The following is a 23,018-nucleotide window of genomic DNA, read 5'->3' as shown; positions in this document are numbered from 1 at the left end:
GATGTTGAATCAAAGTGAAATTAATTATTAGCAATATCACATTGCCTTGCTATAAGAACAAACCGTACGTACGTAATATGGAATGAGTTTTGTCTCCATGAATAGCTAGCTTGCTAGCGGAAGTTCATAATTTTTTGTAAGTACTGCTACAAGTAAATAATTAATATGCTATAAGAAAACTATTTATTTATGACCAGTTATTTTCAACGAAAATAATTATTTTCTGTTAAAATGAGTCTGTTTTTGTCGCAAATAGTCGTTATCGTCGCAAATAATCCGTCACAAACCATACCAGTCGTTGGATAATTAATTAGATGCAACATGATCTATTAATTAATTGCATCTCTTATCATTATTGGTGAGAATATCCTTTTCAATAATCTTCTTATTAATTTGATGCATAATCCAAGACCATATTTGGATCAATCTTCTACATGCACTAGCTAGTGGGAGAGAAATATTACATAAACACACACGAAACAAGTGCGTGTAAATTTTTTAGACAACACATACATTATCGATCAACGGTGTAAAACCCATTTCATATATCTATTTTTTTTTTTTTTTCTTTCTCGATGGTAATTGATTCATGGATTATTCCTATAGATGTATACGTTATGTAGCCAAATATATATTGTACGTAAAGACTCTTAATTTGTGCCAACCAATTAGTTTATTCTTTTTACAGATCGAAAACGTTGAGTTGTTCCTTTCTGTAACGAATTTCGCCGTCTGATCAGGTGATAAAATATTGTTTGGGTGCAAGGAAAGTGTCGTGTGTGTGTGTATATATATAGTGTGGTAGAATTGGCTAGTGATTACGAAAGGATTGGTTGAGCAAACCCAATTAATTAGGTACACCTACTGATAAAGCTGCCCCTAAAAATACATCTATTCAATGGCCCCATAAGAAAATGACTTCACAGATGCAACTTAATTACTTAACATAGTCAATTCCAGTAAGTTTAATAATTAATTCGACTTCCATTAGGTCTAGAAATTAATTAATATATATGTAATACATGATCAGCCTAACCTTTTGACAAAACCATATATATCCGATAGAAGTGGTTAGAAAGTTCTTCGTAATGAATACATACATACATATATATATATATATATATTTGTGTGTGTGTCATGTGTATGTGTGCGTGCGCTCATTTTTTTGTTTGAAAATGCTGAACTTATAAATTTTATACAACTATTTTACAATTACGTTCCAAATGGAGGATAGTTTTGAAAACTTAAAATTTTAATAAAGCATCAAAATTACATCCCATGTGTCAGCACAAAAAAAATTAACGGGATAACTAGAAGGGATACTTGAGTCCCCCACAATTTTAGCTAAGAGATAAAGATAAGAAGGGACTCAAATTCCTAAAAGGAAGATAACTCAAACTCCTGAAAGGAAAATATATCATAAGTCAAGTTAGACTCTATCACTTCAATGAAATAACCTCTATATAAGGCCAAGTTCTCAAACTCGCTCATGATTTGTATGTGATATTGGCTAGAGCTAAGGGGTAGTTGAAGAAGTATGAAGTCCAACAAGTTGGACAAAAGCAAAACCTCCATGATCTAACAATGGGCCAGCAACCACCATGTATGTGCAATTACGGGTTGGGATTTTGAGTTAATTGTTTTGGACCTCATCAATTCGATAAGCGTTGTATGTACATTTGGGCCTAAACATCCAAGCAAATCAACTAGTCTTTTTCCACACCTTTTTTCTTTATGAGCTTTATTAACCTGTGAAACGAGGGAAAAAAACTTTCCTCGAAAATACTGGAGATCATTCTATTTAGATAATGAGATAAGATGAAATAATTTTAGATAAAAATTAAAAGTTAAATAAAATATTATTAAAATATTATTACTGTTTTATAATTTAAAAAAATTGAATTGATTATTATATTTTATGTGAAAATTTGATAAAATTATAATAATAAGATGAGATGAAATGGATTGAGAGTATTTCTCAATCCAAATGACACCTAAATTATTGGCATTTTTCAGCTGTTTGTCTTTATGAGCATAACTAATAACACATGATGGTATTATCATAGCACAAATTAGGAGAAAAATATACCAAGCAAGCTTGATTTCGATCACTAGATAGAACAGGAGTTTGATACAGAACAAGACTCATTTAAACCGAAGTTCAATTCATAGGTCTAAAGTAGAGAAAGAACATCTTGTGCTTCATCAAGCATTAATACAACACTAATTGCTGGGAGACATCAAATCGCTTGCAAATTGCAAGACAATCTATAACTCTCCTTTAAAACAGTCAGAAGAACTAGAAAATCTCTTTTACTGACTTCATTTTGAAACATGCCCTAATGAAACAATAATCTAGAATACAGTAAAGTTCTAAACGAAAGCATTTGACAGAGAATGTCATCGCCTGCTGGATATGCTGAAGGAGCTGACTTTCATGGGGGTTGCAATGACCAGCGGGGCCTCAGGTGAATCGGTGACGGCAAATTTCTCATGCATGAAACGACTATCAACTATGGAGTCATCCTTCAGGACTATCTTGTAACAATAGCAGCTCTTGAGACCATCCTGATTGCGGTAGCATTCATGAGAGCTATTCTTCACCTGTAAGAAGTTCCATATCACACTAAATTTGCCCACTGTTGCAACCAAATGGCGCTCCTGCTTTCCATTCTCCGTGACCTAAGAATATGTGCATGAAATTGTTAAGAGTGCACCCAAGAACTAATGAAAATCACAGGAAAACTAGAGGTTCCAAAAGCAAGTGTATATGAAAGACATTACCGAGAGAGTCAGAGAGCTCTAATAACACTTTTCTCACAATCGGCACAAAGAACATTCATTAAAAAATAAGATCAAAGTTTCAATATTAAGTTTAAGATTAGAGAAAGATTTACAAGGAAAAAAAGAAGAGAAAAGGGCGCAACCATGACAGACCACATCCCTAAATTGGTATATTGATAATATATTTTGTATCTTCAATTATGTCTATAAGATTTTTTTCACAATGAAATACATAAACAAAAAACTTAATTCCGCAACTGATACATGGATTTCTACATTTATGAATTTGAGCATAAGCTTCAGTTACAGAAACACAAACAAATTGGTTATAAAGAAATTATTTTATATGTAAAGATAAAGAAACAGAAATCAAAGAAAAACATCCAGGGACTGAGCAGCTTCTACAGAAGAAAACCCTGCTCCCCAAAGTAGAGGGGCATAAAATTGCTAAAGAAACGCAATCTTTATGATGGAATGCTCATCAACCAGATTCAGCAGGAATTCATGATAAATGACAGCATTAAAATAAATGCAAGAAATGCTAGCCAAGTTAATCAAATAGCTGATTGCCAAACCACTAAACCAAAGTATCCATGAGCTGCAAATTCAACAGCACAAAATCATCATAATGATAATATAATCAATATTTACAACTACAACGAAAATTTCAAGTTGGAAATTCCCAATCTGACAAGAGGTATGAAACTCAATTTCATGTGTGCGCGTGTATGTGTCAACCAGTCAAAAGCTGGAGGTACAAAGAGGCTCAAGCAAAGAGAGAAAGGTGCGGAGAAGATTCTTCTCTCTCCCCGTAAACACTATTATAGTGTGTAGAGTTGACATAACATTTACTTCAATGACAGTCTTCACTCAATATGCTTCATAACAATACTTTCCAAATCAAATTCCAAGTACATGGCAAGATTAATGGACACATCAAGAGCATGCAATTCATCTCTCAAGCAGCTAGTGTGCAATTTCAATGCATAAAGCAAAAAAGAGATAAAAGCAACAATAGAACACATCAAGAACCAGCTATTCCATTAACACCCTGCTTGGAACCAATTTATTAATCCAAATTCGAAGTCAATTAATTTCATTAAATAGAGAAGAACAGGAAATATAAACTAAATTCATATATACCAACTAAACTCAAATATAAAGTGAACTAGTAGACGTCACAATCAAATTTAATTGTTTGGAGTAGACAAGACAGAGTTTAGCTTCATTTAATACTTGGAAAAATAAAAAATAAAAATAAAAATAATAGGATGAGTTTTCCCATACCAACCCCTAGATTAATTTAGTATCCAAATTTGTAAATCAGACAAAAGTTAAAGGACAATTCAACCCTTCATATATTCTTTTATGGAGTTTCAGTAAAAGAAAAATATAAAGTGTTTGATAGAGAGAGAGAAAGAGAGGAACGCAAGTTTGCTAGTGTCGGTACATAATGTGGGGTATTTGGTAAAAAGATTCTTCCGTGACATGAAATAAATTCAGATCAAATTTGATAATATGAATTCGAATTCAATTCATGTGCCTGGTAATACGTGAAATAAATTTGCATTCAATTCACACCAAGCACACGGAATAGGCTAAATGAATTCCAATTAAATGTATTTTTGCCAATTCATGGGTTCAAAACGTGTTAAGTATGGCTAACAACTAGATGCATGAAATTATGCCATTAAAGCAGATGAAATACATATAGATACTGTCAGGAAACAGCCCAGATCTTGTATGTGGCCTTGTACTGATTTAAATAAACATTACAGGGATCAAAAAATAAGAAAATTAAACTACTCTACCAGCTATACGATCTGCTATACATGGAAACCGATGACCATATGTATTTACAATATGCAGAGATAATGCAAGGAATAGGAATGCCAGATATGCAATCATAATATATTCTAGCAATTACTGAAGTTGAAATGTTCTTATATCTACGCACCCAATTCCAAATGTAATTACCATAAGAATCAAATAGTAACTTCTTAACCTATTTTTGCGGCTAGCTGCTGAACAAAGGCGCAAAGAACAGGCACAGAATATGTACACTTACCCATGAAAACTGAGCATTTCGAAACTTATTATTTACTCCAGCTAGATGCGAATCCAGTGGGTTTAGCTTCAACAATCTCGGAGCCGAGATCCTATTCCCCATACGGCCACTAAACCCATTCTTTGTTTTTCCATCCTTGTCAGTAAAGAGCGTGCAGATAAGGATCAAATAGGTATCCGTAGTGCCCAAGATCCACTTCCCATCAAAGGTAACATCCACATGTGTAATAGGTGAACCAAGGCCCGGGAAAGCCGTCTTTGCTTGTCTCATAGAGTTGATCGAATACAATCTAATCTTCCCATCAAGAGACCCAACAACAATCGAGCCATCACCAGTAGTTGCAAAGCACTGAAAATTAGTCCCTCGGGAGAACTGATGCCCCTGTGTCCAATTCAAGACGGGGGTGCTAGCATTAGCAAGATTTTGAACCATCCCTTTTCGATCACGCATATCCCACCGGCAAAGCCTGTTGTCATCTAATCCCAGAAACGTTGAGCCTGACGGATCCAATTGTGCTCCTTTACTCTCATTTGTCACATCCCTCATTGTAATATCAGTTCCATCTTTCTCAAACTTCCACTCCGTAACAATCCTCCCAGTTTCAATATCAAGCTGATGGAGCCCTTTGGAGTGAGGCTTCCCACCATTCATTGGACTCATGAGGAGCATATTAGTCTCTGCCTTCATAAGCAGTGCCTTTCTCGGCGTGGAGTGCGCCAAACTCGAACCACTCCTGTAATCCCCACCGTCGAAATTGACATAAACTCCTTTCCCTTGAATTCCATGAGCGAAGTTCTTGACAACCTGAATGCCCGAATCACCAACTAAGAAACTATTATCCAACGCCCCCAATGCCAAGCTCTGTATCCCACCGTTGGCCACCTCCTCGAACTCCTCCCTCAAATCTTGGCTCGCTCTCACCGGCGTTTCTGAACTCGGGCTCTTTGAGAATGCATCATCAGCGTCTTCCCACATAGAGTCGTCCAGAGTTTCCGGCTTCAACCACCCAATGAAGTCTTTCCCGTACAACTTCACCTTATTCTCCTCGGTGGCCTCTACCCCGTACGTATTCTCAAACAAACATTCCTGAAACTTAGCAACAAAGCCCTTGTAGTCCTCGTCGCTATAAAACTTCATCGCCCAAACACCTTTGGCCACAAAATCAACACGACGCTGATCCCCAAAAGTCTTCAATTGCGCCTCCGTTGAAACCTTCACCCTAATCTTGGAACTAACTTTCAAAAACCACCAAGAATCTCCGCCTTCCTCGTCATCTTCCCCGTCTTCGTCCTCGTCATTGTCACCGTCGATTCGAGAGGTCTTGACGAAAGAGTACGAAGTGAGTTTCTCTGAGACTACCCATTTGGCGATAGGGGTGTTTCCGCCAATGTGGAGGTAGAGCTTGACGGCATTCTTCAGATTGGGGTTCTGGTCTGAGGAGGGGTATTTAAGCTGCAGGGCCTTGAGCTTGGCCTCTACTTGATCGAGCGAAGACGGTGTTTTGGGTCTGCGCTCCGAGGACCTATCTTTTGCGTCATGGTAGTTTTCTTCTTCTTGTTCAGCTTCTTCTTGTTCCGACTGTTCCTCGTAATTTTCAGCGTCGGAGTCGGAGAGTTCCAGATCTTCGCGGCTGTGATTGGCACCCATCTCTGTTTCTTTGTGGTGAGGAAGAGACAGAAACAGAGAAAAGGAAAGGCTTGACAATCTGACAAATGGGAATTAGGGATCTGAGATTCTGAACTTGAAAGAGCGCCAAGTTCGAATTTTGAAATTTGAGCTTCTTCCTTTCGCTGGTTAGGTTAGGTTTTCTGTTTTGTTTAATCGAAAGAGGTAAAGAGATGGATCCGGTCGACGATTCATTTAGAAACCGTTGAACCTATTCAGAGAGGATGGAATGATTTTAGATAAAAATTAAAAATTAAATAAAATATTATTATAATATTATTTTTAATATTATTATTTTAAATTTTAAAAAAAAGAATTATTTTTTATATGAGTAAAATTACATAGGGTAATGAAATGCGTAAATGTCGTATAGTTATTTTAAAAAAAAGAATAAGATTTATTATTAAAAATTTAATTTTTTCATGTGAATCTCTTATTTATTTATTTTTTTTAAGTAATTGTACGGTATTTACATATTCACGACTGTAACTATTATTTTTTTATTATATTTTGTATAAAAATTTTAAACATTTGTAAAGATGATAATAGATGAAATAAAATCTTTTTAATATCCAAATAGGACCTTACGCCAAAAAAAATGATTTGTCTAGAGGTGGGCTATGTATATTCCGAGTAATTATAAGGTACTTCTAGCCTTCTAGGATACACACATGTTTCAATTGGAGGTGATTGTCTTGGATTTTGGCAAGCGATATGAATTACAAAATTTTTATATCATCTTATTTAATTATTATAATTTTTTTAAAATTTTTATCTAAAATATAATAAATAATTTAACTTTTTCGTATCCCAATTCAACTTCTTCAAATCTTAAAAAAATAATAATATTAAAAAATAATATTTTAAACTTTTATCTAAAATTAAAAATTTTTATCTCATTATCCAAAACTTAATGTCTCTAGCAAGTGAATGAAACTTGTGGTGGATTTTGCTTGTGTACCATGTCCCTGTCGCTGTCGTGGAATTGTGGAAATTGTTTTAATTGTGGAATGCTGCTGTGAATTATTGTTGTTTTCATTGTGGAATGCTGTTGTGGAATTAGATGTTGTAATTAGATGTAAAATTAGCTGCTTCTGGTTACTGATTGGTGCAATTAGATGTTGTAATTTTATTGTCTCCAAGTGTAGAAGAGTTGTTTTGTTTAATTATACAGTTTGTCTCTACCAATCTTATATTTTTAATTAATAATCAAATTATAATTAACATATAAATGGTAGAATTACAAAATATGACAAAAATAATTAGAAAAAATATTATTATTAAATTAATAATATTTTTTTATTATTTTGACTAATAGATTGATAATCTAACGTGAAAATAGATTTTGAGTGAAATAATCAAATGCAATCATGTGATATTATGTAAATTATTACTTTGTATTTGCATAATCCAAAGGACAATGATAAGTTAGTAGAGACCAAAGTCTACAACAAACTACAAAGTAACCCACACCCTAAATTCTTTTTTGAAAAGACATTTTGCAATCAGTACAAAAGTGGCTAAATTAGAGCAACCACAAGTATTTATCAATTTTATATATAGAGAAAGAGTAAATATATATGTTTTTTAAAAGTTATTAGCTAAAATAAATAAAGTAATTTTTTAACAGTTTTAGATAGAAAATTAAACAAACCATTGAAAATTATCTAAGAACAATCTCTGAAGAACTACAATAGAACTTTGATTAATTTTATTACATCTATTGCAGTCCAAAGCAAGCTTAGCCTAATTTCTCTTTTTTATTGTTTAGGCAGAAGCTTAGCCTATTCTAAATTACCAATAATGATCACTTGTTGCATACTTTAATGATATCTTGGATTAACAATTTCATGCTTAGATAGGAAGAGCCTCCTTCTTCAATTGCACTCTTGGCCATGTCCCCAAGCTCTATAGCTCTATTTCTTCTATCTTGTCCTTCCTGATCTCCTTCATCCATCAACTGATCTATTGCCATTTTAACTTGTTCCCTCTTCACCGCCACCCCATGCTTCTCTTCCTGTCCCCAATTCACAACAAATTTGGCCCCCACAGGCACACCAATTTTCAACACTTGCACAGCAAACTTCTCGTTGTAAAATTGCTCAGCAAACAGCGGCCATGTTATCATTGGCAAGCCTGCACATATCCCTTCAAGTAATGAGTTCCATCCACAATGTGTCAAGAACCCTCCAACTGCAGGATGTGACAAAATCAACAGTTGCGGAGCCCAACCCTTAATCACAACCCCTCTCCCTTTGACCCTTTCCTCAAATTTTTCTTCGGACATCCATTTCTCAAGCTCAGCTAATCTGTCTCCTGATCTTATCACCCAAATGAAAGGTCGGTTTGATGCTTCTAAGCCTAACCCAAGCTCTATCAGCTGTGCAGATGTCGAGCGACTGAGGCTTCCCAAACAAGCGTAGACTACGGAACCTTGTCTCCACGAATCAAGCCAATTCAGACATTGGTTTTCATCAATGGAAGACTTGTCACCTCTGGCAGCCTTATCTAGGTTGTTTTGGTTGGTTAGTGATACCGGGCCAATACACCAAACTTTCTCGCCTCTGACCTTTCGGTATTCTCTAACATATGCTGTTTCTAATTCCTCGAAAGAGTTGACTATAACCCCATATGCTGCTAGTTCAGCCTCTCTAATTTCTTTGCGAATACCCGCTGTGTTGGAGGGGACAATATTGACAGAATTAGGTAGTTGGGATTTAGTTAGCTCAATTCTATCAGGCAAACCAGGCACAACAAAGGGCTCAGACTCGGACACATGCTCACAAACCTTGGATGTGATTATGTTGTGTGTACACAGGAGCGCAAAACAACTAGTACCATCAAAAACAACTCTGGGAATCCGAAACTTACGGGCTGTGCGGTCAGTCCAGGCAAGATATTTGTCGGAAATGATGCAGCTTGGAGGAGGATTTAGCTCGACCAGAAGCTGCTCCACTGGTTGTTGCAGCATGCTGATGCCTGTCAAGAGATTTTTGAACATGTCTTTTGAGGGGAGGGCGTCCATGCTTTCACATCCTTCAGGCAACCCAACTTCAGAGCATGGAAATTGGACTTGGAGAAGCTGGATATGGAGCCCGGATTGGATGGCCTGATCTATGACTGGTTTAGCTCGAGCGCCATTGATGGGGGTGGTGACTATGGTGACGCTCACACCATGCTGTGCTAGTAACTTGGCCATGTCCGTCATGGGGATCAGGTGGCCTTGGGACAGGTGGGGGAGCAAAACGAAGTGAAGTTTTTGGGTTTCAAGAGCCATTAGATTCTAGTGTTAGTGGAGACTGAATGATGAGAGAATAAGCAGTATAGCTTGACGGCATTGCGTTTTATTTATATATAAAGGGCAAGTCATCTTTGGGCCAGGTAAGAGATTCAATGAGTGAAAATAAATAGATAAATAGGTTATAATGTGTCCTTACTTTTGTAAATTGGTACAATTTTAGCGCACTTCATTTAAAAAAATAGATCTCGTTATTAAAAAATAAATTTTCTCATATAATTTTTAAACTTGTCTATTTTTTTTTTAAATGGAGTTACATATTTTAAGATTGTACAAATCATTTAACTTATTAAAAATATTCCATATAATTAATTTAAGATAATGATACACCTACAACTACTTTATAATTAGTTTACAATTTATTTTAAATCAAAAAATGTAATTTTGATACTTTATTAAAAAAATAATTTCAATTTTATTTAATTATTCTTCATTTTAAATAGAGTATACAAAATAAGAATGATTTGTACGATTCAAGCGGCTACAAGTCTATTACAATCCGTTTAAAAAAAGGTCGTGTCAGCGGGCCGGCCAACGTTTACCATAGGCATACCATTAGTTATAAAATTATTTATTTATTTATTTTTAAATATTTTTTTAACATTAGAAAAAATAAAAAAATATATAATTTTACTAATAATCACTTTTTTAATTATTAAATAAAAATTAAAATGTGTAGACAATAAAATTAAGTGATAAGTTTGAAGGCCTCTATTAATATTTTTCTTAAAAAAGAAAAAAAAAAAAAAGGGAGGTGGGACACATCTCAAACCCGACATGAAAAGCTTACTTTCATGATGGACCCTTTTATTTTTTATCAAAAGAGCTTTGTAGAGCTTGTATATCCTATATATAGTATTCTTCTTTTAACAAATAAATTTAATTATAAGCTTTGCATCGTGCATGTTGATCACTATTTGTAAAGTCATAAAAAATATAAAACAAAAACTCTTACTCATTCGGTTGCAACTTGCGGTGACATTGACCATTGATCATTTGATAGGAAAAGGAAACAAGAAGGACCTTGACCATTAGTTGAAAACTGGGCAGACCTTGACCGTTAGAGAGGAAGTTCTCGTTATATAAATTATATCAATTCATTTTATTTAATTATTATAATTTTTTAAATTTTTATATAAAATATAATAAATAATATAATTATTTTAAATTTTAAAATTAAAAAAAATATTAAAAAATTATATTCTAATAATATTTTATTTAACTTTTAATTTTTTATCTCATTTCATCTCAAATATCTAATATACTATATATATTTTCATTCTGTTTCGTTGCAAATCTTGATCCGTTCTGGACTACATTACGTTTCGGACTGCTTTAATGACAATTTTATATATATATATATATATATATATATATATATATATATATATATATTTTTTTTTTTTGTTTTATGTTTGGATGTTATTTTTATAAATTTTAAATTTAGATAGCATTCATTTAATTTTAAAATCTAAAAATAATTTATATAATTTAAATTTTTTTTGTAACATTAATTATGTCCCCTTCAATCTTTTTTTTTAATCTCATTATTTTTAATAATTTATCGGCTATTTATTTTTTTTCTTTATCTTTTTTGTGTCTCTCAACTCAAGTTTATGAGTTTTATATCATTATCTTTTGCCACAAATATCTCTACCTTTTATGTATTTATTTATTTTTATACATTTTGAACGTATCTTCAATTTAGAAATCTTCAGTTCTTCCATAATATAATAGCGATAAAAATATATATACACACACAACTACATATATGATAGATACTTTTTTTTTTATTAATTATCAGTTTATATATGTATAGTTAATTATCAAATAGTACGTTAAAAAATACAGGTATCGAAATATTCTGTTCGTTCCAAAACTAAAATAAGAATGATAATGAAAATGGAAAAGGAGATTAAAATCGATCCATCCTTTGTCAATAAAAATTAGTATGTAAGGTTCGGCAAAAGAATAAATTTGTAGTACTTATCATGTGCATGAGACTTCAGAGGGTCTTGCAAAGTTCAAAAGCTCCACTTCTTCCTATGTCATTTTTTTCTTCTGCTGAATTTCTTTCTATGTGATTTACTTTCTCTAAATAGTTCCCAAGTATAGATTTTTGTGAGAAAATTAATTGTTCTTCGTTACATATTTTGCTATTTCTACACTGATTGATGTCATATGCTTTAAATGATTCCTTTATTTTGCATTGTTAAAAGGTTATTTAAAATATACTACATCAATTATTTTGGTCCAATTTGATAATTAAAAATCAAGATGAATGATAACACTATTCTTTAATGGCTGTTTCACTTATGGCTGTGAGATCATACGGGGTACATGCATAGACTTAAAAAAGTGCTGACAATTGCATTTTTTTTTTCTATGCACTCTTCATATATTTATATTAGATATATGCAATTTTAAAAAGATAATTCTACACCCTGCTTCTGAGTCCCGCTCCCCCTTCCCGTTTGATGTGTCATGTCCCCGTGACATCTATTTTAATATTAAAAAAAAACAAATGCCAAGCGTCTATTTTAATTAAAAAAAATTGTTAGAAATGCTTCATTTCTTTTTCTTTTTTTCTTCTTCTTTTTTGTCAAAACGCTTCATTTTTTTTTTGTCAAAACGCTTCATTTCTTTTTTGTTCTGGGCGAACTCAACCTTAGCGTCTTTTTTTTTTTTTTTTTTTTTGTTCTTCTCTCCTGAAAAAATATACCCATTTTGGTGGGAAGTAACAATTTCAAATGCCAAAATGGTTTGCAGCATTTTGAAAATTATTGTGGCCTAGTGCTTGCCCAATAGGTCTTTGGCCCAAATCACCTCCATTGATGCTTTGTAGCATTCGTCATGTGCTGCACATCATTGCCAACTCTCATAATCTATCTAGAACGAGCACCTCAATATTCCCCTGGCCCATTGGGTCTCCCAAGTCCCTTGTAGAGTTTTATATGGAGGACAAGGACTTCGTATGTGCCAATATTGTTGGTGTCACCTTGGTCTCAGTTGAATCACATCATAGTTGACACTATTGGTTCTCATTAATCGGTTGGTATTGGAAGCCACCATCTGCATTGAGATGAGGTTCACAAAATAAGAGGATGATATGTTGTACTAGTACTACATGTTACCCATGCAAACCATTTTGACATTTGAAATTGTTACTTGCCACTAGAATGGGTATTTTTTTCGGGAGAGAAGAACAAAAGCTGACTGATTCAGAGAAGAAGATGAACAAAAAAAAAAAAAAAGCTGAGGCTGAGGTTCGCCCAGAACAAAAAAGAAAGAAGAAAAAAAAAAGAAATGAAGCGTTTCTAACATTTTTTTTTAAATAGATGCCTCACATGTGTTTTTTTTTAATATTAAAATAGATGTCAAAAGGGCATGCCACATCAAGCAGGAAGAGGGAGCGGAACTCAGGAGCGAGGGTTGTAAAATTATCCTTTAAAATATGGTTATAAGATGCCTAAGGGTGAAAAATCCCAACAAACACCTGGCCGCCATAGTTAATACAGAGTAAAAAAAAAAAGGATTACGAGATCGACGATCGAGTTGATCCCTACCCATCCCCATTAAAGGTGATTGTGTCACCATTTGTAGTTTTTATGCAATCCAAATGATGGACTATGTTGCCACAACTAGGAGCTATGGTTGTTGGGGATGTGCTATTCTAAGTTGTTTAATTTATAGAGAATTGATAATGTTAAAAATTGCATAGCATGTCAAAATGGGAGAAAAAGTTATTCCTGACCCGTTATGACGATTTGGGGCTCGATCGGTCTCCGGCGTGGTCTAGTGCTGCTATGCGTACATCCATGACAGTGAATGGAAAATAAATACTAAGAATATAAAAGATAGAGAGACACACAAACTTACATGGTTCGACATAAACCCTATGTTCACGAGGGTTTTTAGAAGGAAATATCCACTATAATAAGTTTATTTATAGCCTTTCATAGTCTCTCAATGTATAATGGATATTTGAGCTTATCTTCTGATGGAGAGATCTTCGCTGGAGTTCACCCCCTCCCCTTGAAAAGCCAAAGTCGAGATTAAAGAAGAAGCCCCCATCAATGGCTTGTTTACTACCTTTTATCTTCTGACCCTTACTTGCATTATGTCAAATCACATCTCCTTTATATCACTTCTCCCATTTTCTTGCTGGCACTCTGTCCTCCATTAGTTTTTTGTCTCCTCCCATCCTCTCTCTTTCTTCCCTCCTGATGAGACCTCCCACCTTGGGCTGGGCCTAGAAAACACTACGGACCTGATTATATTTTATCCCTTCTAGTTACCCACGATTCTTAAAGGCAATTTGCTCCACTAAAGACCTTGAGAATCTTTAAAGATAAAATATGCAATCAAAATCACCTGCCAAAGTTCGTAGAGAAATAAATTCCAGGAGCGGATTTCTCGTTATCCATTTGACTTGCATTAAGCGACAAAGATTTCCCAATGTGGGATTAGGAAAGGTGCGGGAGATACGCTCGACCACATTAGCTGGTGAGTGCGGAGCTAGGCTGTGGCGGAAGGTGTACTCGACCTCATAAATGGTGAGCACGGAGCTTGGTTGTGGTGGGAGTTGTACTCGATCGTGTAAATGGATAGCGCAGAGCTCGGCTGTGGGGAGAGATTTACTCGACCGCGTAAATCGCGAGTGCAGGGCTCAGTAGTGCTAGGATATACTCAACCGCATAAACAGTGAGCGTGAGGCTTGGCTGAGGCAGCAAATGTACTTGACATCGTAAATGGCGAGCACAGGGCTCAGTTGTAGCGAAAGATGTACTCGACCGCATACATGGCAAGTGCAGGGATTGACTATGGCAAGAGATGTACTCGACCGCGTAAATGGCGAACGTGGTGCTCGACTGTGGAGGGTGGTGTACTCGACCATGTACATGACAAGTGCGAGGCTCGACTGTGGCAGGAGATGTACTCGACCGCGTAAATGGCTAGTGTGGGACTTGGCTCTAGTGAGAGGTGTATTCAACCGCATATATGGCGAGCGCGGGGCTCGGTTGTGTCGGGAGGTGTACTCAACCACATACATGGCAAGCGCAGGGCTCGACTGTTGTGAAAGATGTACTCAACCATGTAAATTGTGAGTGCGGGGCTCGGATGTGGCGGGAGATGTACTTGACAACATAAATGGCGAGCGCAGGGCTCTCTAGTGGCAGGAGCTTTACTTGATCGCATAAATGGCGAGTGCGTGGCTTTGCTATTGCGGGAGGTGGACTTGACCGCATACATGACTAGTGTGGAGCTCGAATGTGGTGGATGATGTACTTGACAATGTAAATGGCGAGTGCGAGGCTCGGCTATGGCTAGAGCTATACTCGACAACAAAAATGGCAAGCGCAGGGCTCGATTGTGGAGCAAGGTGTACTCGACCACATAAACGGCTAGTGTAGGGCTCGACTATGGCAAGAGATATACTCGATTGCATAAATGGCGAGCGCAGTGCTCAACTGTGATGGGAGGTGTACTTGACCGCGTACCTGGCGAGCTCGAGGCTTGACTGTGGCGGGAGATGTACTCGACCGCGCAAATGGCAATCGCGGGACTCGACTGTGGTAGGAGGTGTACTCGACCGCGTACATGGCGAGCGTTGGGCCCAACTGTGGCAAGAGATGTACTCGACATCGTAAATGGCGATAGCCAGCCACTATCGGGGCTGCCAGAGGTTTTGATCTCCGACTGACTCGCCCCCGTCACCAAGGGCTGAGCACAGTGTATCTAATGGGTGCACGGCCGCGTGCATCCGATAGGCCCGAGATAGCCAGCAGCGAGCCCGCCACACCTGCCGGTGAGCCACGAAGTAGCTTGCCAGCAGTTTCTAATGGCAACCGTCCTCCTCCGCCCTCAGGGGAGGCAGCTCCAATTAGGGGTGAACAAAGAGATCGAAGTACCGGCCCGACCCGACCCGGTTGTGTTTTAAAACGGAAACGGAATACCCGTTACCCAATTCTTTTTTAAACGAGTAATACCTGTTTACCCGATTTAATCTAAACACACTATTTTTCTTCTTCACCGAAGGACTCTCAGCCCTCCTCTCCTTTCTCCTGCTCGACATTCTCTCCCTCGCAGGCACTCTCCTCGTCGTAGCCTCAGTCTCCCTCACAGCTCACTCTCTCCATCGCAGCTCACTCTCGCAGCTTTCACTCTCTCCATCGCAACTTAGAATCAAGGTTAGTGGGTTTGTCGTTTGGTTTATCGGTGTTTGGATGGTTGGAAAACAAAATTTTGCTCCCTTGCATGAGATTAGTTCGTGAGTTTGTTAGTCGTGGGTTTATGGGTGTTTTGAGTATTTTCTGATGAAGGAATCGACTATACTGAATATTTTGGGTTTATGGGTATTTTGAGTTTATGGTTTTTTTTTTCAACATCCCGGTCTCAAGAAACGTATGTTATAGATATTGTTTAATTCTTATCATGATTAGCTTTGTTGGTTGCCCCTTGTTGGCTATGAGCAAAGGGAGGAGAGCGTGAGGGAAAAGGGAGGGGGAGATGGTTCTGGTTCTGGTTCAGATGATTTAAGAGGCATGCATGAAAGATAATTTATATAGTGAAAGTGAGTTGTTGAGGAATAGTTGTCATAGAGGACCAATTCCAACTTGGTTCTTGTTTTTTTATTAGAATATAAAGAAGATGTTCTTTTTTCCTTCTTTTTTTCGGGCTTTGCTGATTAATGGTTACTGATTACTTACTGTTAATGATGTTGGAGTGGAAGAGAAGAGAGGTTAACAGCTAAAGGGAAGTAATTTTACTTAGTTATGAATGTATGTTAATTGACATTTAGCTTCGTTGAAGTGGTAGCCAGAATATTGATTTCATTGTCGCTGACATGTTCTTCACTTTCTTTCTTTCTTTTTTCCTTTTTCTTTTTCTTTTGTTTGTTTTGTGGGCATGTTCTTCACTTTCTTGCTTGCTTAGGTCTCCATTACTTCAAGTTGATTACAATTCTGGATTATGAATATCATTGTGAAATTTGGTTAATCTTATCCGTTTTCAGCTTATCTAAGTGGTTAAGACAATAATATCATTGCTAAACTTTGGAGATTACCTCACATTGAATCCTCAAAAGTCACTAATCCCACTTACCTAGATTTGCCTGCCCTGCATGCATTCTGTAATGTTTGTTGCTTCTGAGAAATCAAAGCCATTTGGTTGCTTTATGACCTGTAACAATTCATGTCACTTGTGGCTTTTATCATGTTCTTGTTGCCCATTAGTGCAGTTTTCCTCTGAGATTTCATATGCTACCATGTATTGGCAGTTGGCCACTATGTACTCATTTTTCTCACATTTCTCTATAAACTTTAGAGCTACTTTGTCATACCATATAAAGGGTTCTTGATCTCTCTCTCATTCAAACAAAATTTGTAATGTTTTCGATCATAACATTAGAACATGAAGGAGAGTAACATTCGCGCTCTTTTTTATTTATTGCATAATGGAATCAAAACTCAGTTGAGTGATTTCTAGTTCTTCTCACTCAAAAAAAAAAAAAGTTTCCAGTTGAAGCAGCCTCATTTAAACATCAGCCTCTATTCTTGATGAATAATATTGCAGACTCTTATATTCTTGGATGTAAAAGTCCTCCTGGCAACTACAACATAGTACCTTGCTAGCTTTTAAAATTTTATTGCATGCCTAGATTGTCAAATCATGATTGACTTACGCTGTCATTAGTTTTTTAATCTAAATATATTGGTGTACCTGTAACATAATTTATCTCAAATTGCAGTTAAACTCTATGGAACATAGTGCTACTGTGCCTTCATCTGGGTCTAAATCAATGCCCAATGTGATTCATTTGGATAGTTCTTTGCCTCCAACTTTGGATAGCTCTCTCCCAATTTGTCCTCAAGTTCGCCCTCCTATCACAAGAAAACGGGGAAGATCAGATGTATGGCAACACTTACAATGATTGATAACGTCGAGGATCCCAATGAGCCCAAAGCCACGTGCGATTATTGTGGTAAGGTTTTGTTATGTCATCCTAAAAAACAAGGTACTTCATCTTTGAAGTACCATCATCAAACATGTAAAGTCTTTAATGCTATTGGAGTTGGAAGGGATAACCCACAATAAAAAATGATCGGGACTAGGAAGAGGAGGGTGGATGGTACAACTAGCAGTCCTAGTGTTGGACTTACTAAGTACAATGAACAAAAAATACGATTGGCAGTAGCTAAAATGATAATCATGGATGAGCTACCGTTTAGATTTGTAGAAAAACAAGGTTTTAAGGACTTTATGGCCGTAGTTGAGCCTAGATTTCCAATCCCCTCTCGCAATACTGTTATGCGAGATTGTATGAAGATGTACATGTTAGAAAAAGATAAGTTGAAGAACATGTTCATAGCATCTGATTATAAGATTTGCATCACTATTGACATGTGGACATCAATTCAAAATGTTAACTATTTGTGCATAACAGCCCATTTTATTGATGATAATTGGATTTTACATAAGAGAGTTATAGATTTTAAGAAAGTTCCTGATCACAAAGCAATAACAATAGGAAAAGAGATTGAGTCATCTGTACTTGGATGGGGCATAAAGAAGATATTTACAATCACAGTCAACAATGCATCCTCTAATACTACGACCATCAATTATTTGAGAAAAATTGTCAAACTTAGGAATTGTATGGTATTAGATAATGAACTTATGCATATAAGATGTTGTGCACATATTTTGAATCTCATTGTCCAAGATGGATTGAAAGAAGTTGATAAATCAATTGTTAAGATTCGAAATACAGTTAAATATTGAAGTCTTCCCCTGCAAGACTTAATAAGTTCAAGTCATGCGCAGAGAAGCAAAATATTTTGGGTGGTGGGCTCCTTTGTCTTGACGTTCCAACTTGGTGGAACTCAACATATCTAATGTTAAGTGCAGTTCTCAAATATTATGCAGCGTTTGAGGTGATGCAAGATGAAGACAACGAGTTTGGCCCATATTTACGTGAGGTTGGACAAGGAATACCAACTTTACATGATTGGGAAACCATCAAGGTTTTTGTATAATTTTTGAAGCTTTTTTATAATACGACTTTGCGGGTTTCAAGCTCAGTTTATGCAACTTCAAATTTGTTTATTAGAGAAATATTTACAATCATAATTATTTGAACAAATTTTCTATGAGTGAGAGTAATATGCTAAAAACCATGTCGGAGAGGATGTTATTAAAATATGACAAGTATTGCAAGATTTTGAGAAATTGAACAAAATGTTGTTTATTGCATCTATGCTTGATCTGCATTTCAAGTTGGAAGTTTTGGAATTTTGTTTTAGAAATTTTCTTGGGAATGAAGGAGCATCTGAACTTGTTGATTGGTTAAGGAAGATGATTGAGCGGATGTATAAGCAATATTCAAAATCCAGTGTAGGTTCAAGTAGGGGCCAATCAAGTGTTGGTGAGACCCAAAGCAACACTTCTTATGATAATGTGGATGATATATTAAGTATGTTTGAACAATATCAAGCATCAAAGGGTGTGGTAGAGTCTAAATCAGAATTGGATAAGTATTTCATGGAAAGTATTGAAGGATCGACACCCGACTTTGATATTCTACTATGGTGGAAGGTGAACTCAATCAGATATCCGATCCTTGCTAATATGGCTCGAGGTGTGTTAGCTATTCTCATATCTACTGTTGCTTCTGAGTCGGCATTTAGCATTGGAGGTCGTGTCTTAGATTCATTTCGTAGCTCATTAGTCCCAACAACAGTTGAATCTCTTATCTGCACACAAAACTGGTTAATGGCTCAATCTATTAATTATGACTCCCAAGATGTAATAGAAGATGCTGAAAGCTACAAGTTAAAAATCGGTAAGATTCACACTTGAAAATTATTTTCATATAATCTTTTCAATTAATTATATGTTTAACATAATTTTTTTTTTAATGTAGAGATAACTTTGAAGAATATTTTAAATGAGGTCGATTGAAGATTACTTGAATTACTTTTGCTGATCAAAATCAGTAAGATTATTCCTGTTTTATCCCTTGCCCAAGTTACTCTTGAAGTTTATCTTTAATTAAAAAAATGTCAACTAGAGTACTTGGCATCACTCTCATGACTCACGGATTAGACAATTTAGTTTGGCATAAATCAATTGTTTATTGTTTTGACAAGTTCTACTAGTTATTATGATCATGATCTATATATATATGATGCAAATTCGATGATATTAATACCTACACATAAGGAATCCCATTTTTAATAAAAAATTTCAGGAGCAGCAGCAATAGCTAGGATATTGAAAGGGGAAGTAGCAGCAGCAGCCACCTCCACGGCAGCAGTTGCAGAAGCAAATAATGCAGTGCAACAAAAGAAAATCAAGCAAGTTCAAGAGAAGCAGTAAATGGAAATTCCCCTATCAGATCATTAACGGCTACCAACTACTGCAAAGTTTACAAATATGCATGATATGTCAATAGAATGTGAATTTTGCAACTGGTACTTAAACTAGGATATTGATGTAGCTAGGATATTTACAAATAGATTTTTTGTAAATAGATTTTTTTCTCATTGAAATGTAGTGGATCAAAATAACTTACACGATCAAAATAACTTAACTTTCTATTTTTATTAAAAAAAAAAAAAAGGTAATCGGATATCGGCCGAACGGGTAATCGAGTAAACGGAATTGCACTAGAATCGGGTCAGGTCGGAACAGTGAATTTCGGGACGGGTCGGGTCGGGTGAACAGTCCTGGCTCCAATGAAAGGACCACAAACTGTGGTCTTGCAAGGGATGAAGGCCTCACAACCCAAGACCACCGTGGCACGACAGGAACTACGGCGGCATCCAGATGGTCCATTGATTACCTCCGTTTCCACTGAATGGCCACCTCCTACGGTAGTAGCGTGCAAGCATCCCTACGGGTGCACGATCCTATGCACCCAAGATGGTCCTGGACCCATGGCCAAAGGAAACGGTCGACTGCCATGAGGGTCGCCGGCATTATCTGCCACAGCCATGGTGGTCACCTCCTCAGCAGTCCCTCACTAGCGCAAGACCCATATGCCTGGAAGCCATGCACCAACTCGAAAGCCACCTGCTCGGCAACCTAATGGCTTGGACCAGGCTCCACTGCTCGGACACCATTCACCCAGCTCGAGAACTCTGCAACTGAAATTCCACTTAGATGCTTAACTCTACACAGTCCCCACGTGCATTTACTTCTCACAACTCGGTAAGCCCTACGTGCATGGGCACCTCCCAGCTGCAGGACTCAGACACCATGTGCCTAGACCCCTCACAGCTCGGACTTGGCGAGCTCATCCCCCCTTAGTTCATCAACTCAGCGTTTCATGATGTAGTGATCGAGACCCCGTGCAGCTCCCGCGGTTCAACATTCAGATTTGTCCACCCCCCACAGACAGACCACTCACCACTTAGGCACGAACCAGGCCCACATAACTTGGACAACCCTGTATAGCTCAGGACTCTTTGCATGGGACAGCCCAACACGGCTCAAGACTCTATTGCACCACACAAGGCTCGACCACCCAGCTTGAACCACTCAGCCTCCCAGTTGTAGGGCTCAAACGGACACCACCTGTACTACAAAACTCGGCTCGGACCAGCAGGCTCACTTGGACTCTCCTAGCGAGCTCATCCGGGCTCACCCTTTCTCTCCCAACGGGCTCACACGGGCTCTCCTAATAGGCTCACCCATACTCCCCCAGCAGACTCTCCCAGTGGGCTCACCTGGGCTCTCTCAACGGACTCAGCTAGTGGGCATGCGCTGGACCAACGGGCATGCATGGATTCCCCCCCCCCCCCAACAGACATGCACTGAATTTCCGCAACGGGCATGTCAGGACTCTACTCAGTGGGCACACCGGACTATTTTAGTCGAGCCTCAACAGTGGCACATCTCCAACCTTCGCTATGCTCCGATAAAGTAATTCAGCACATACAAGCGCCTCACGCTACAAGCCCAGTCTCTCGGCTGACCATGATGCATTGGCTAAAGGCCAGGGCCTCCCGAGCTCTACCCCTTCACAGCCAATCAAACACAAGTCACTTGACTCGCCGACCTTCGTGCAATGCATGGTCGCGATGCATTGGCTAAGGGCCAAAGCCTCTCGAGCTTTCTCTTTCACAGCCAGTCGAACACAAGTCCATTGGCTTGCCAACCTTCGTGCACTACAAGCCCAGTCCCTTGGCTGGTTGTGATGCATTGGCTAAGGGCCAGGGCCTCTCGAGCTCTACCCTTTCACAGCCAATCGAACACGGGTCACTTACCTCACCGACCTTTGTGCAATGCATGATCGCGATGCATTGGTTAAGGGCCAAAGCCTCTAGAGCTTTCCCCTTCACAGCCAGTCGGACATAAGTTCCTTGACTTGTCAATCTTCGTGCACCACAAGTCCAGTCATTTGGTTGGCTGCGATGCATTGGCAAAGGGCTAAGGCCTCCCAAGCTCTGCCCTTTTATAGCTAATCGGACACAAGTCACTTGACTCGCCAACCTTCGTGCAATGCATGGTCGCGATGCATTAGCTAAGGGCCAAAGCCTCTCAAGTTTTTCCCTTCTTAGCCAATCGGACACAAGTCCCTTAACTTGCCGACTTTCGTGCACCACAAGCTCAGTCCCTTGGGTGGCCGTGATGCATTGGCTAAGGGTTAGGTCCTCATGAGCTCTGCTCCTTCACAGCCAGTCGGGCACAAGTCCCTCGACTTGCCGACCTTCGTGCTACAAGCCGAGTCTTTAGACTTACCATTATGCATAACTGCAGTGAGCAGGTTACCTCTGGGAACGAGCCTTCGAAGTTAACAGGCCTCCAAGCTCCATGACCGCCTAGTGCGAGTTACTTTCAGGAACAAGCTGACAGGATCTGCAACTGCCTAAAGTAGACTCAGGGGGTTGACGGGCCCTTTGACCGCTTTGCGTGGATTACTTCACACAAACTCCAACACTAACAACAAATCGAAAACAAAGCCATCAAACGAACCTACACTTTACAATAGATATGATGATTAAAGAAAAGAAAAGTTTTAAGCATCAATTTTGCATTAAAAAAAATAGTTTATTAACAACAAACATCTGTGCTCCGCGTTAGCACCATACACAGTTGAGCCAGCCTCCCGCCACATTCGAGCTTCATGTTCGCACCTTACGTGGTTGAGCCAGTTTCCCGCAGCATCCAAGCTCCACGTTCGCACCATACACAGTC

General features: G+C 37.8%; 2 protein-coding genes across 2 annotated transcripts; both read right to left on the bottom strand.

Moving 5' to 3' along the window:
- Positions 1–2,075: 2,075 nt before the first annotated feature.
- LOC121241848 (protein CYPRO4) lies at positions 2,076–6,733 on the bottom strand. Its single transcript, XM_041139699.1, has 2 exons — positions 4,853–6,733; positions 2,076–2,682 (listed from the first exon to the last, which is right to left on the bottom strand). The coding sequence occupies exons 1-2, from the start codon at positions 6,497–6,499 to the stop codon at positions 2,401–2,403; spliced, it is 1,929 nt and encodes a 642-aa protein (XP_040995633.1). The 5' UTR covers positions 6,500–6,733; the 3' UTR covers positions 2,076–2,400.
- A 1,046-nt stretch (positions 6,734–7,779) lies between these two features.
- On the bottom strand, positions 7,780–9,896 carry LOC121241847 (UDP-glycosyltransferase 73C6-like). The gene is made up of 2 exons (XM_041139698.1): positions 8,304–9,896; positions 7,780–7,930 (listed from the first exon to the last, which is right to left on the bottom strand). The coding sequence occupies exon 1, from the start codon at positions 9,792–9,794 to the stop codon at positions 8,325–8,327; it is 1,470 nt and encodes a 489-aa protein (XP_040995632.1). The 5' UTR covers positions 9,795–9,896; the 3' UTR covers positions 7,780–7,930; positions 8,304–8,324.
- Between the last annotated feature and the right edge of the window lie 13,122 nt (positions 9,897–23,018).

Source organism: Juglans microcarpa x Juglans regia, chromosome 8D, assembly GCF_004785595.1.
Source record: "Juglans microcarpa x Juglans regia isolate MS1-56 chromosome 8D, Jm3101_v1.0, whole genome shotgun sequence".
Lineage (NCBI taxonomy): Eukaryota > Viridiplantae > Streptophyta > Magnoliopsida > Fagales > Juglandaceae > Juglans > Juglans microcarpa x Juglans regia.
Note: the sequence above shows the minus strand (reverse complement) of the source record. Positions and strands in the feature narration are given on the sequence as shown.

Bases quoted from the DNA above. Each gene is read 5' to 3' on its own strand.
- LOC121241848 (XM_041139699.1), bottom strand. From the start codon at position 6,499: ATGGGTGCCAATCACAGCCGCGAAGATCTGGAACTCTCCGACTCCGAC. The intron at 2,683-4,852 runs GTAAGTGTACAT...ACATATTCTTAG, and splicing joins GAAATGCTCAGTTTTCATGG to GTCACGGAGAATGGAAAGCA.
- LOC121241847 (XM_041139698.1), bottom strand. From the start codon at position 9,794: ATGGCTCTTGAAACCCAAAAACTTCACTTCGTTTTGCTCCCCCACCTG.